This window comes from Carassius gibelio, chromosome B23 (genome assembly GCF_023724105.1).
Source record: "Carassius gibelio isolate Cgi1373 ecotype wild population from Czech Republic chromosome B23, carGib1.2-hapl.c, whole genome shotgun sequence".
Taxonomy (NCBI): domain Eukaryota; kingdom Metazoa; phylum Chordata; class Actinopteri; order Cypriniformes; family Cyprinidae; genus Carassius; species Carassius gibelio.
The window spans coordinates 12,059,857-12,072,479 of record NC_068418.1 but is presented as its reverse complement, the minus strand read 5'-3'; the positions used below and the strand labels follow the sequence as shown (position 1 = coordinate 12,072,479).

Here is a 12,623-nt window from a genome sequence, read left to right as displayed (position 1 = left end):
TTATTTTACTATGGCTGGTGATGAAAAATACTTAACACTTAACAACTCACTGGTTTTTACCAAAATCTTTTAATAGGTTTCTCAGAAAATACTTTTTTCTTAATTGTATTTGCCAGCAATTTACCATAAGGTCAGTTCAGTTTCAATGAAGTATCATTAACTAACAAAAGCAACTGTCACAAACACAGCCTCTGTGGCTCTCTCCGATCACCACCAGAGGGAACCGTCACCCGAGTATTAACCTCCTTCAAACTACATTTCCCATACACCCCGTACCTGGGGCTGATTACCTGCCCAGGTGTCGCTCATCTTCATCCCCTATTTAAGGAACTCACCCTGTTCTCTCAAACGCGAAGTCTTGTTTTGCCCATGCAGACATTACCGAGCGTTTTCCCACTGTTGGATCTTCCGTGTATGACCTGGACTGATTATTGGACTCTGATTCTCTGCCGCCTGCCTTATCGACCTCTGCCTTGTTCTCTCGCCTCTGCCTGCCAGCCGCCAGCCCTGATTCTACGCTCTGTCAAGGTTTATGATTCTGATTTGTCTACGTGGTATCTAACGCCCCTGATTGACCTGTTTCTGTTTACTCTGTGGATTACTGAAATAAAGCTGCTTATGGATCATAACGTCTCTGACTCAGCGTTACAGAAGACTTCGCCAGATATTGATCCAGCGGCTTTCTTCCAGATCACGGCAGAAGTATCCGCTCAAGCCGCGGCGCTGACAGCACATCAGCAGCAGCTGAATCGACTCACCTCTCTCACCGAAGAGATGATCCGAACCCTCCAATCACTCCGCCTGCAAACCCCGGAGGGAAACATTCCAGCAGCACCTCAACCTCAGCAAATGGCCGCCGCCGTAGTCACACCTCCCGCTTCAGTAAGCCCGGGCTTGGCGTTCCCAGAAAAATTCGATGGATCACCAGCCAGATGCAAGGGGTTCCTATTACAATGTTCGATGTTCGTTAACCAGCAGGCCTCGTTATATCCCACAGAGGACAGCCGAATTTCGTTTGTGTGTTCTTTGCTCACGGGGAGAGCACTAGAGTGGGCCACAGCCATCTGGAACGGTGATCGATCAGTTTTCACCACCTTTTCAGCATTTCTACTCCGATTCAGAGAGGTTTTCGAACACCCCGTGGGAGGAAAGGAGGTTGGTGAACAGCTTATCGCACTCCATCAAGGAGGAAGATCGGCCGCAGATTATGCCCTCTCATTCCGCACCCTAGCTGCACAAACTGGCTGGCCAGACGACCCTTTACGCCTGCACTTCAGGAGGGGACTGGATGCTGAGCTGCAGACCGAACTAGCCTGCCGAGACGAAGGCAAAACCCTCGAACAACTCATCGATCTGTCCATCAAGGTAGACAATCTGATTCGGGCACGTCGGCCACGTTACCGAACTTCATCATTCACCCCGGTCAACAGCTCAAGCCCGGATCCAGAACCCATGCAAATCGGAGTTACCCGATTAAGCGAGGAGGAAAAGTCACGCAGGCGACAGCACAACCTGTGTTTATACTGTGGCTTGGCTGGACATCTACGGGCTTCATGCCCCACTCGACCGCCGCGACATTCAGCTGCGGTGAGTTATCCCTCTAAATCTTCTTCTATGTTAGAGATACCAGTCAGGTTATATGTTAAGGGAGTTAGCATCGAGGTGAGGGCATTGATTGATTCCGGAGCTGCGGGAAATTTTATTGATACCACTTTCATGGAGACTCATAACATCCCTTGTATCCCGTGTACCTCTCACTTGGCAGTGGCAGCCCTAGATGGACGACCGCTGGGCTCCGGCCGCATCCAAACCATCACTGAGGAGTTAGAACTCACCGTCGGGGCCCTCCATTCTGAAAAGATCCACCTCTACAGCTTCCAATCTCCTCATAACCCCATCATCTTGGGACTGCCCTGGCTGGAAAAACACAATCCAATCATCACCTGGTCCACGAAACAGATATCACAATGGTCAGATTATTGCAAAGAACATTGTCTCCATTCCTGCACCCGACCCACAATCACTCATACTTCCCCATCGGCCTCTCCACTGCCTCCAGAGTATGACGATCTCACGGAGGCTTTCAGTAAAACCAAGGCTGCGCAGCTACCTCCTCATCGACCAGGCGATTGCGCCATTGAACTGATACCAGGCGCTCAACCACCCAAGGGCCGAGTATTTCCGTTATCTCAACCCGAAGCCACAGCCATGAAGGAATATATCGAGGAGGAATTAGCCAAGGGATTCATCCGACCTTCCACTTCACCAGCTTCTGCAGGATTCTTCTTCGTGAAAAAGAAGGACGGAGGCCTCCGCCCTTGTATAGATTACCGTGGCCTCAACGACGTTACGGTGAAGTACCGATATCCCTTCCCACTCGTCCCAGCGGCTCTAGAGCAACTACGCCGAGCAAAGTACTTCACGAAGTTGGACCTCCGAAGCGCCTACAACCTGATCCGAATTCGAGAAGGGGATGAGTGGAAGACGGCCTTTTCAACCACCACTGGGCACTACGAATACCGGGTCATGCCGTTCGGCCTTTCCAACAGTCCTTCCGTGTTTCAAGCCTTTGTGAACGACATATTCAGGGATATGTTGAATCGTTGGGTCATAGTCTACATAGACGATATCCTCATCTACTCCGAAACGTATACAGAACATGTTAAACAGGTCAAAGCCGTCCTCCAACGCCTAATTCAGCACCAACTGTATGCTAAACTGGAGAAATGTGAATTCCACAAGCAGACTATCTCCTTCCTGGGTTATGTAATCAGCGCTGGAGGAGTAGCCATGGAGGAGGGGAAGGTTCGCGCTGTAGTCGACTGGCCCCTACCCCAGACTCTCAAGGAACTACAACGCTTCCTGGGTTTCGCTAACTTCTATAGAAGGTTCATCCGCGACTTCAGCTCCATCGCAGCACCAATGACTTCTATGGTTAAGAAGGGCTCTCAACGTCTCCACTGGTCCTCCGCCGCCCTCAACGCCTTCCAGGCCCTCAAGGATAGATTCACCACAGCGTCCATCTTACATCATCCTGATCCAGAGCAGGAATTCATTGTGGAAGTCGACGCTTCAAGTTCAGGTCTCGGGGCTGTACTCTCACAACGTCAGGGAGATCCACCGAAATTATACCCATGTGCCTTTTATTCTCGAAAACGAAACGCAGCCGAGAGGAATTATGATGTTGAAGATCGCGAGCTCCTGGCTATGAAAGCAGCATTCGAGGAATGGAGGCACTGGCTAGAGGGGGCTAAACACACCTTCACAGTCCTTACGGATCACCGCAACCTAGAATACCTCCGGTCTGCCAAACGCTTGAATCACAGACAGGCCAGGTGGTCACTCTTCTTCACAAGATTTAATTTTCAAGTCACTTATCGTCCGGGTTTCCCAGAATACCAAAGCAGATGCACTCTCTCGTCTCTACGAATCCAACAACCAAACTCCAGACCACGAACCCATCATTCCTTCCACGATCATTCTTGGACCCATCCAATGGGACATTATGACTGAGATCATTGAGGCCCAACACATCGAACCTCCACCTCCTGAGACTCCCCAGAATCGCACATTCGTCCCTCAAACACTGAGACAACGAGTACTACATCAGGTCCACTCTACCCCAAGCTCAGGACACCCCGGTATAACCGCCACCATCCAGCTCCTATCTAACCGCTTCTGGTGGTCCTCAATGCAAACTGACACCATCAATTACATTAGAAACTGTATCACTTGCAACACTAACAAATCATCCCATCAATTACCCGCTGGTCTTCTTCACCCGTTACCCGTTCCTCAACGTCCTTGGTCCCACATAGCCATCGACTTTGTGACTGATCTGCCTCTCTCACAGGGCAAAACCACAATCCTATCCGTGATCGACCGCTTCTCCAAAGCCTGCCGCTTCGTCCCATTACCCAAACTCCCGACTGCCTTCGAAACAGCAGAGGCACTTTGTGAGAATGTGTTCCGGTTCTATGGCCTCCCGGAGGACATTGTCTCCGATAGGGGTCCCCAATTTACCTCCAGAGTATGGTTGGCATTCTGCCAACAGTTGGGCATCAATGTTAGTCTCACATCAGGTTACCACCCACAATCCAACGGACAGGTCGAACGCCTGAACCAAGAACTCTCCCGTTTCCTCCGATCCTACTGCAATCAGAATCAAAATGATTGGAGCCGCTTCCTGCTCTGGGCCGAGTACGCACAAAATTCCCTTCAAAAACCTTCCACTGGCATGACTCCCTTCCAGTGCATCCTAGGATTCCAACCTCCTCTCTTCCCATGGTCTGGCGAACCATCCGAATTACCTGCAGTGGATGCTTGGCTGAGACGCTGTGAGGAGACCTGGAACAGCGCTCATGTTCACCTTCTCCGAGCAGTTCGTCGGACCAGAAATCAGGCCAACCGACACCGCAGAGCTCATCCGGATTACCAACCCGGACAATGGGTTTGGCTGTCCACACGGGATCTTCACCTCAGACTACCATCCAAGAAACTTAGTCCCAGGTACGTGGGCCCTTTCAAAATCCTCCGTCAAATCACCCCAGTATCATTTAGACTATTTCTCCCATCTCATTACCGTATCTCACCCACTTTTCATGTCTCCTTGCTCAAGCCCGCTGGTGGACCGAGAGGAGCGGAGAACCTAGAGGAGGCTGGTGACCAGAGAGCGCCTCCCCTCATCATCGATGGCCAGGAGGCCTATCAGGTACACGAAATCCTGAATTCACGTCGCCGGGGCCGAGTCCTACAGTATCTGGTCGATTGGGAGGGGTACGGTCCGGAGGAAAGGTCCTGGGTCAATGCTGATGACATACTGGATCCCACTCTTATCACGGACTTCCATCGAGATCACCCAGACAGACCCGCTCCTAGACCCCGAGGAAGACCCCGGCGACGATCACCTCATCGCGTCAGGAGCCGCTCGCAGGGGGAGGGCTCTGTCACAAACACAGCCTCTGTGGCTCTCTCCGATCACCACCAGAGGGAACCGTCACCCGAGTATTAACCTCCTTCAAACTACATTTCCCATACACCCCGTACCTGGGGCTGATTACCTGCCCAGGTGTCGCTCATCTTCATCCCCTATTTAAGGAACTCACCCTGTTCTCTCAAACGCGAAGTCTTGTTTTGCCCATGCAGACATTACCGAGCGTTTTCCCACTGTTGGATCTTCCGTGTATGACCTGGACTGATTATTGGACTCTGATTCTCTGCCGCCTGCCTTATCGACCTCTGCCTTGTTCTCTCGCCTCTGCCTGCCAGCCGCCAGCCCTGATTCTACGCTCTGTCAAGGTTTATGATTCTGATTTGTCTACGTGGTATCTAACGCCCCTGATTGACCTGTTTCTGTTTACTCTGTGGATTACTGAAATAAAGCTGCTTATGGATCATAACGTCTCTGACTCAGCGTTACAGCAACAAATGTTTTGCAATTTAATAATCTAGGTTGGTGTTGATAGACAATTCTTCATCATTCATTTATGTAAGATCATAATACGTACACCTAGATTGATAACTGCTGGTAATTTCCACAATAGCTTTTTTTTTTTTTTTTTTCACACACATTTGTATTAATCTCTGCATCAATTAATGCTAACATACACTTTCAGAAAAAAAAAAAAAAAGATAAAAAACTGTCACTGAGGTGGTACCCTTTTAACAAAAGCTAATATTTACTTTTAAATGCCTTATGTACTTTAAAAAGTACTAATATTAACATTTAGTTACTTATATGTACCGTTTACCAGTACCTCTGAAAAATAACCGTTTTAAGATGGGAATCCACAATGTTTTAACTAAATTCTCTGTCACTCTTATACAATCTTTCCCTTAACAATATATGACTCACCTCATAGGATGACTGGATAAGGACATAGTAAGCCAATCACTGGATCTGATGTTGAACAATAAGCCAATCATTCACTCTTATGATAACTGGTTGTGGTTTAATCGAACAGTCAGCCACATGCTCTCTAATGTAAAACATGCAGCTTTGTGCTCTGGGTAAGAAAATTACTTGTTAGCTTAGGACCAAATTGAACTATTCTTGCATGACTATTCTAATCATAATGACGGAAAGGATGAAAGAACACAGGATTGTGGAGTCTTCTTGTCATGCTAATTTTCCAACCAAGGCTCATTGGAAGTCTACATGCCTCTAAATAAATTTCTGTAACACTGTTATTACGTACATCACTGGACAACCTTCAGAAAAATATAATTATGTATATCAAATATATATTAATATGTAATAAGTGTACTTTTTTTTTATTAATATGTATGCATAATCTGAAAGCTGAACATATACGCTTTTCCTAAATGCATGTGTTGTTAGGATAGGACAATATTAGAGTGAACAACTATTTGAAAATCTAGAATCCAAAGGTGTAAATGATAATCATAAAAAAATAAAATAAATAACAAATGAGCAAGTTTTCCAAATAAAGTTCTTAGTTATGCATATTATTTAATAATAATAATAATAATAATAATAACATTTTGGTAACACTTTAGAATAGGTAACACCTATTAGTTGCTTATTAGCATGCATATTACTAGATTATTAGCCATGTATTAGTGCTAATTAAGAAAATATTAATGCCTTATTCTACTTGACCTTGTTCTACATCCCTAATCTTACCCAGTGCCTAAACCTAACAACTACCTTACTAACTATTAATAAGCAGCAAATTAAGAATTTATTGAGATAAATGTCGTAGTTAATAGTTAACAAGTGTTATATTCTTAAGTGTTACCAACGTTTTTATATATTTACGGTGGTAAATTTAAAGCATTATTTCATTATTTATGTATTTATTATTATAATTTTGACCCATACAGTGTATTATTGGCTATTGCTACAAATACACCTGTGTGATTTATGACTTGCTTTTTATGCTCCAGGGTCAAATATAGTCAAAACGTTGCCAAAAGAGAAGTGTGAGATAAAAATCTTTCTGATTTTTACCTTCTGAAAAGCAAGCATCCGGTTTTATGCATGGAACACTGGTCATCTCATGCTTTAAAAATCACTGATCATTGCTTCATCTATTAATAAATGACTTATTGTATGTCCATTACTTTTTCTTAATTTTAGGTTCAAAATTTGTTATAAAATGTTTCACTTTACAAGATGTTAACTGATGGACTGGAGTGGTGTGGATTACTTGTGGATTATTGTGATGTTTTTCTTAACTGTTTGGACTCTCATTCTGACGGTACCCATTCACTGCAGATCCATTGGTGATCAAGTGATGCAATACATACATACATACATTCATATATATATATATATATATATATATATATATATATATATATATATATATATATGTATATATGTATATATATATGTATATATGTATATATATATATATATATATATATATATGTATATATATATATATATATGTATATATATATATATATATATATATATATATATATATATGTATGTATATATATATATATATATATATATATATATATGTATATATATATATATATATATATATATATATGTATATATATATATATATATATATATTAGCCTTTTTGAAATAGCTACTTCACCATATGACATGTCAACCCCCTACACATAGGCAATCAAAAATAATTCGTGACTTTCAGAGTGGAGCAGATGAGGAGAGCGCGCAGCACAATGTGACGTCACCAGTCTCACTTCTTTCCTACTTGTTTGGAAAGCGCGAGCTGAGAGAGTGGACAGCGCGCGCACGGAGAAACACTATCCACGGTAAGAACGCGCGCCTTTCACCGCTAACTGTTGCTTCTTTACTTTTAAAAGTAACATTTGCTGTGTGTAAATGAATAAGCTACAGTTTTGGGCGTGCAGTGTTTTCATCCTATGTATGTTTTTGTTGATAAAGTAATTACGCTGTTATATTCTGTTTTATTTAAATAATCCGCATATGTTCCAAGTTTCCAAGTCAGCGTGCATTATTCTGAATAGTCTGTTTTCTGCAGGGTTGCCAATGTTTTGTATCATCCTCAGATATCGTGATGTGCAAAGAGACATATGAAAGACATCGACCACCTTAGACTCGTGGAGAAATCTGCGAAAGCAATAGCGTAGCTTTATAAAGTATCCCCGGAGGCTCAGCTGTCACAGAATGGAGAACATCACGAGCCTCTTCATCCCAAACCCAACATGCAACTACAGCATGGACTTATACTACAACTCTCCAAACCGGAGCGATCTGAACTGCACGCCGCCGGCTGACTACTTCTTTAACGCAGATCTGTACGTGGTTCTCCCGGTCATTTACTCCGTGATATGCGCCGTGGGTCTGACGGGCAACACGGCGGTCATATATGTGATCCTCAAAGCACCCAAAATGAAGACAGTGACCAATATGTTCATCCTGAACTTGGCGATCGCCGACGACCTGTTCACTTTAGTGCTGCCTATCAACATAGCGGAACATCTGTTACACTACTGGCCGTTCGGCGAGGTGCTGTGCAAAATAATTTTAAGCATCGACCACTACAACATCTTCTCGAGCATTTACTTTCTGACAGTTATGAGTGTGGACCGGTACCTGGTGGTGCTGTCGACCGTGCGCTCCAAGCGCATGCCGTACCGCACATACCGGGCAGCCAAGATAGTGAGCCTGTGCGTGTGGCTGCTGGTGATCCTCATCGTCGTGCCGTTCACCGTGTTCGCGGGAGTCTACATCAGTCCCGACGACAACGAGAGAAAAAGCTGTGTCCTAAGTTTCCCCAGTCCTGAAAGTTTGTGGTTCAAAGCGAGCCGGATTTACACCCTCATACTGGGTTTTGCAATCCCGGTGTCTACGATTTGCATTCTTTACACCATGATGCTGTACAAATTAAGACACATGCGCTTGAACACCAACGCCAAAGCGCTGGACAAAGCCAAGAAGAAGGTGACTATCATGGTGTTCATCGTACTGGCCGTGTGCCTGTTCTGCTGGACGCCCTTTCACCTCAGCACCATCGTGGCTCTGACCACAGACCTGCGGACCACACCGCTTCTCATCGGCATCTCGTACTTCATTGCCAGCCTGAGCTACGCCAACTCCTGTCTGAACCCGTTCCTCTACGCCTTCCTGGACGACAGCTTTAGAAAAGCCTTCAAGAAGATGTTAGAATGTAGACCTGCTTGAATGTAAAGCGCTTTGAAGGGACGTGTTCAGAGTCATCCAGAACTGAATTCCAGTGAGATTCCAGAATTTGAATTGAATTTGAGTTGAGGTAGCAAACAGGATGCAACTAAGGCGTTTAACAATTGGGATTTGAATTTAATTTAAAATTAAAATAATTTTATTAAAAGGTATATGACTGCAATAAGCATAGTTTTGAATTTGAACAGCAAATTAAAGAAGGATTTTATTGCTTGACAAAGCATTCCCTGGCAGTTTTTTATGTGCATAAAAATATATTTGATAAAAATATAAAAGATAATTTTAATTATTCAACTATAAATTTTGAGCTATTGTCATTACAATTCAATATCCGGTATTTTGTCATTACATTTTAATTAATCATAAACTCCAAGGATCCCAATTTTAAAATACGAACTATGGTTACCAACGTAATATGATCATTAATTATTGCCAGTGTCTCAAAATAGTGAGCAGCTCATTTAGACATCCTATTATTAAAACCAATGTCATTTCAATTCAATATCCTTTAGTTTGTTGCCAATAAAATTACAATTACACTCAGTTTTATATGTTATGCCTAAATCTGATTAAAATACAGTTATGATGACTGTGTCAACTTTCCAGACTCCCATATTCCTTTGTATTTCCAATAATAAAGCGAAATGTTTTCCTTATACTAAATTCTAAAGTAAGAGTTTGTCTCCCTCTTGTGCTCTCTGTGATGAAAAAATGAAGCTGAAATCTTTTGGAATGTGTTTCAACAACATTTGTCTGACGGAAGTGCCCTGGAAACTTTGATTAGGAATTACAAAATGTGATATCATTGCTGTTTTAGGATGGCATCATGTATTTCTCAAACAGCAGGCATTCATATGTATATATTTATTTTACCTGCTTTTGTCACATGAAAGGTCATCACTTCCTGTCCAGTAGTATTTCATCTTAATAGCAAATGTGAGATGTTTATTCCTATTTTTTAAATGAATAAATATAAATGTAATTGTGTATATCCAGATATGTAAGTCATGCAGATCAACACAGTGTAGCATACTATGCTTCATGGCTTTTTAATACATGTCATAAATAAAATGGAATAAATCAGTTGTCTTTCATTTAGTCCAATGTAGATGTCAAAAACTAATATTACCCAGGACAACAACAGCAACTGCCCAAAGTTTGAAATTAAGCATCATCTAACACACTTTTCTATTTTAGAATTTTTCTGAATATGAGAAATTATGTTTTTGTGTTTGTACCAGAACTAGCTTTTAAATTCACAAGGCCCCTCACTGTACATTAAACAAATGATAGGTGTATAAAGCCTTGCAGTCATGTGTTTTTTTTAAATCTACATAAATAATAATAATAATAATAATAATAATAATAATGTAGTGTAAGCTGCAAGGATTCAACCTCATTGTTACTGTGTAATTTTAACAGCCTTTATCAAGTTCTGTCACAGATTCTTTCCATACACCACCTGGCTGTAACAGTAACTGTTTCCACATCGAGCAAGAAAAAATATGAGCTGTAGAACTGATCAAACTGCAAAAAAGTAAATGACAGCATACTCCCAAATTGGTTACTGCAATCTCAGCCTGTCGCCCACATAATAAAATATGAGGCCTGCAACCATACATTTTAAACAAAGTATATCGTACAAACAAACAACGCATGCAATACTGAGAGCCATGGTGTTACGATAATAAAATGGTGTCACAAAAAGAAGAAACCATATAAAGCCTAAATAAAATTATACATTTCTAAATGTTATCACCAGTGCCACAGCTGGGCAAATGGGTGCCCTAAACAGAACTGTATTTTTGTGCCCCCTCCCTCAAATATTATGGAAGTAAGAAATACCTACTATTGAGGTCAAAATAGAACGTTAATAAAATATAAAAAGTAAATAAACAAATCTTAATTAAATTGTATTATTTACAAATTACAGTTACAGTAGCTCTAGACAGGTATGGCTATGATTTTATTAAAACAGTTGTCTGATTTATTTTATAGTCTAAGGCATTCAGATTTCTTGCAAAAGAAAATCAAGCTGTCAGACACAGACGGGAAAACATAGGTGAACGTATTAATAGTGTTTATTGGAACAGAGGTTGGAACACAGGTGAAGCAATAGGAATAATCTTGACACGGGGAGGGTTGTGACTTAGCTCTGGTCGTGATGTATCTAGATGACAGGATGCGAAGAATGCACAGAGGAACTGATGAGGAAGATGAACAATGGGTATCCAGGGGAACAACACAGGTAGCGAGAAAACAGGTAAGGGTCCTAATTTAACGATCTAAATGCAAAGTGTAAAGTGCACGGCGCAGGTGCACTCAGGGTGTGTCTAAATCCACTTTTGCTATTTTAAGATGGAAAAACGGCGCCAGGGTGCATGGTCTAAACCAGTTGTCCCTATTCTCTTAATGAGTAATGGGTGTTTTTTGGGGGCGTAACGTGCAGTAAACCAGAGTCTCATCTTCCATTCCCTTTATTTGACATGTTTGTGTGCTGCTGTGCATCCCTGTGTATAATAAGCAGCGTGTACGCGCGTTGTGGACCTGCCTATACTAACATGCCCTTTAAATAACAAAGAAAAAACATTGCGCCAGACTTTAGATCAGGTTTGAATTGGTTTATGGCACAGTCTATTTTCAGCTCCTTAAAATAGCACTGCGCCAGCAATGCGCCTGAACAGAACTCTTTTTTAGACCAGCACACCCATGGGCGCACAAATGGGTGCAAATGCATTTGCTAATTAAACGACATGGCGCTGGATGGGAAAATGCGAGCAGCACCGGACTGAAACTAGCAAACACACTTGCACTGCACCTTGCGCCGGGTGGATGATAGGGCCCTAAGTTTGTGAAGGTCAATGCAAGATCAGATGAGGAGTGAGGGAAAGTGATAGTCCTTTTATGAGAGTCTGGTGATGATGAACAGGTGATCAGAATTCCGGTGATTGTGAACGAGTATGCGTGGCGTGTGGAGTGGGTGCAGGCTGTGACCCCATGACAGTACCCTCTCCTCCACGGGTGGCTCCTGACGACCGGACGTGATTTTGACGACGGGGTCTGCCTTGACCCTGAGGAGCTGGGCGATCTGGGTGTTCCTGATGGAATTTGATAAGTAGAGTAGGGTCCAGGATGTCGTTGTGGTTCACCCAACATTGTTCCTCGGGACCGTATTCTGACCAGGTTAGGTGTTGGCTCCAACTGTCCTGGTTCTGGTGGCAGTACAGCCTCAGGAATCTCCCGACTGCCTGGATCTTACGCTCAGTCTGACCGTTGGTTTGAGGATGGTATCTGGAGGAGGGACTGATGGACACCCCTAGGAGACAGAAGAAAGCACTCCAGACGCGTGAGATGAATTGGGGACCTCTATCCGAGACAATGTCTTCTGGGAGTCTGAAGTGGCGGAAAACTTGATGGAAGAGTGCCTCTGCCATCTGTAGAGACAGTAGGCAG

General features: G+C 43.1%; 1 protein-coding gene across 1 annotated transcript; it reads left to right on the top strand.

Moving 5' to 3' along the window:
- The first annotated feature begins 7,686 nt into the window (after positions 1–7,686).
- Positions 7,687–10,236, top strand: npbwr2b (neuropeptides B/W receptor 2b). The gene is made up of 2 exons (XM_052594916.1): positions 7,687–7,759; positions 8,018–10,236. The coding sequence occupies exon 2, from the start codon at positions 8,136–8,138 to the stop codon at positions 9,150–9,152; it is 1,017 nt and encodes a 338-aa protein (XP_052450876.1). The 5' UTR covers positions 7,687–7,759; positions 8,018–8,135; the 3' UTR covers positions 9,153–10,236.
- The last annotated feature ends 2,387 nt before the right edge of the window (positions 10,237–12,623 follow it).

Excerpts from the sequence above, each read along its gene's own strand:
- npbwr2b (XM_052594916.1), top strand. The coding sequence starts at position 8,136 with ATGGAGAACATCACGAGCCTCTTCATCCCAAACCCAACATGCAACTAC.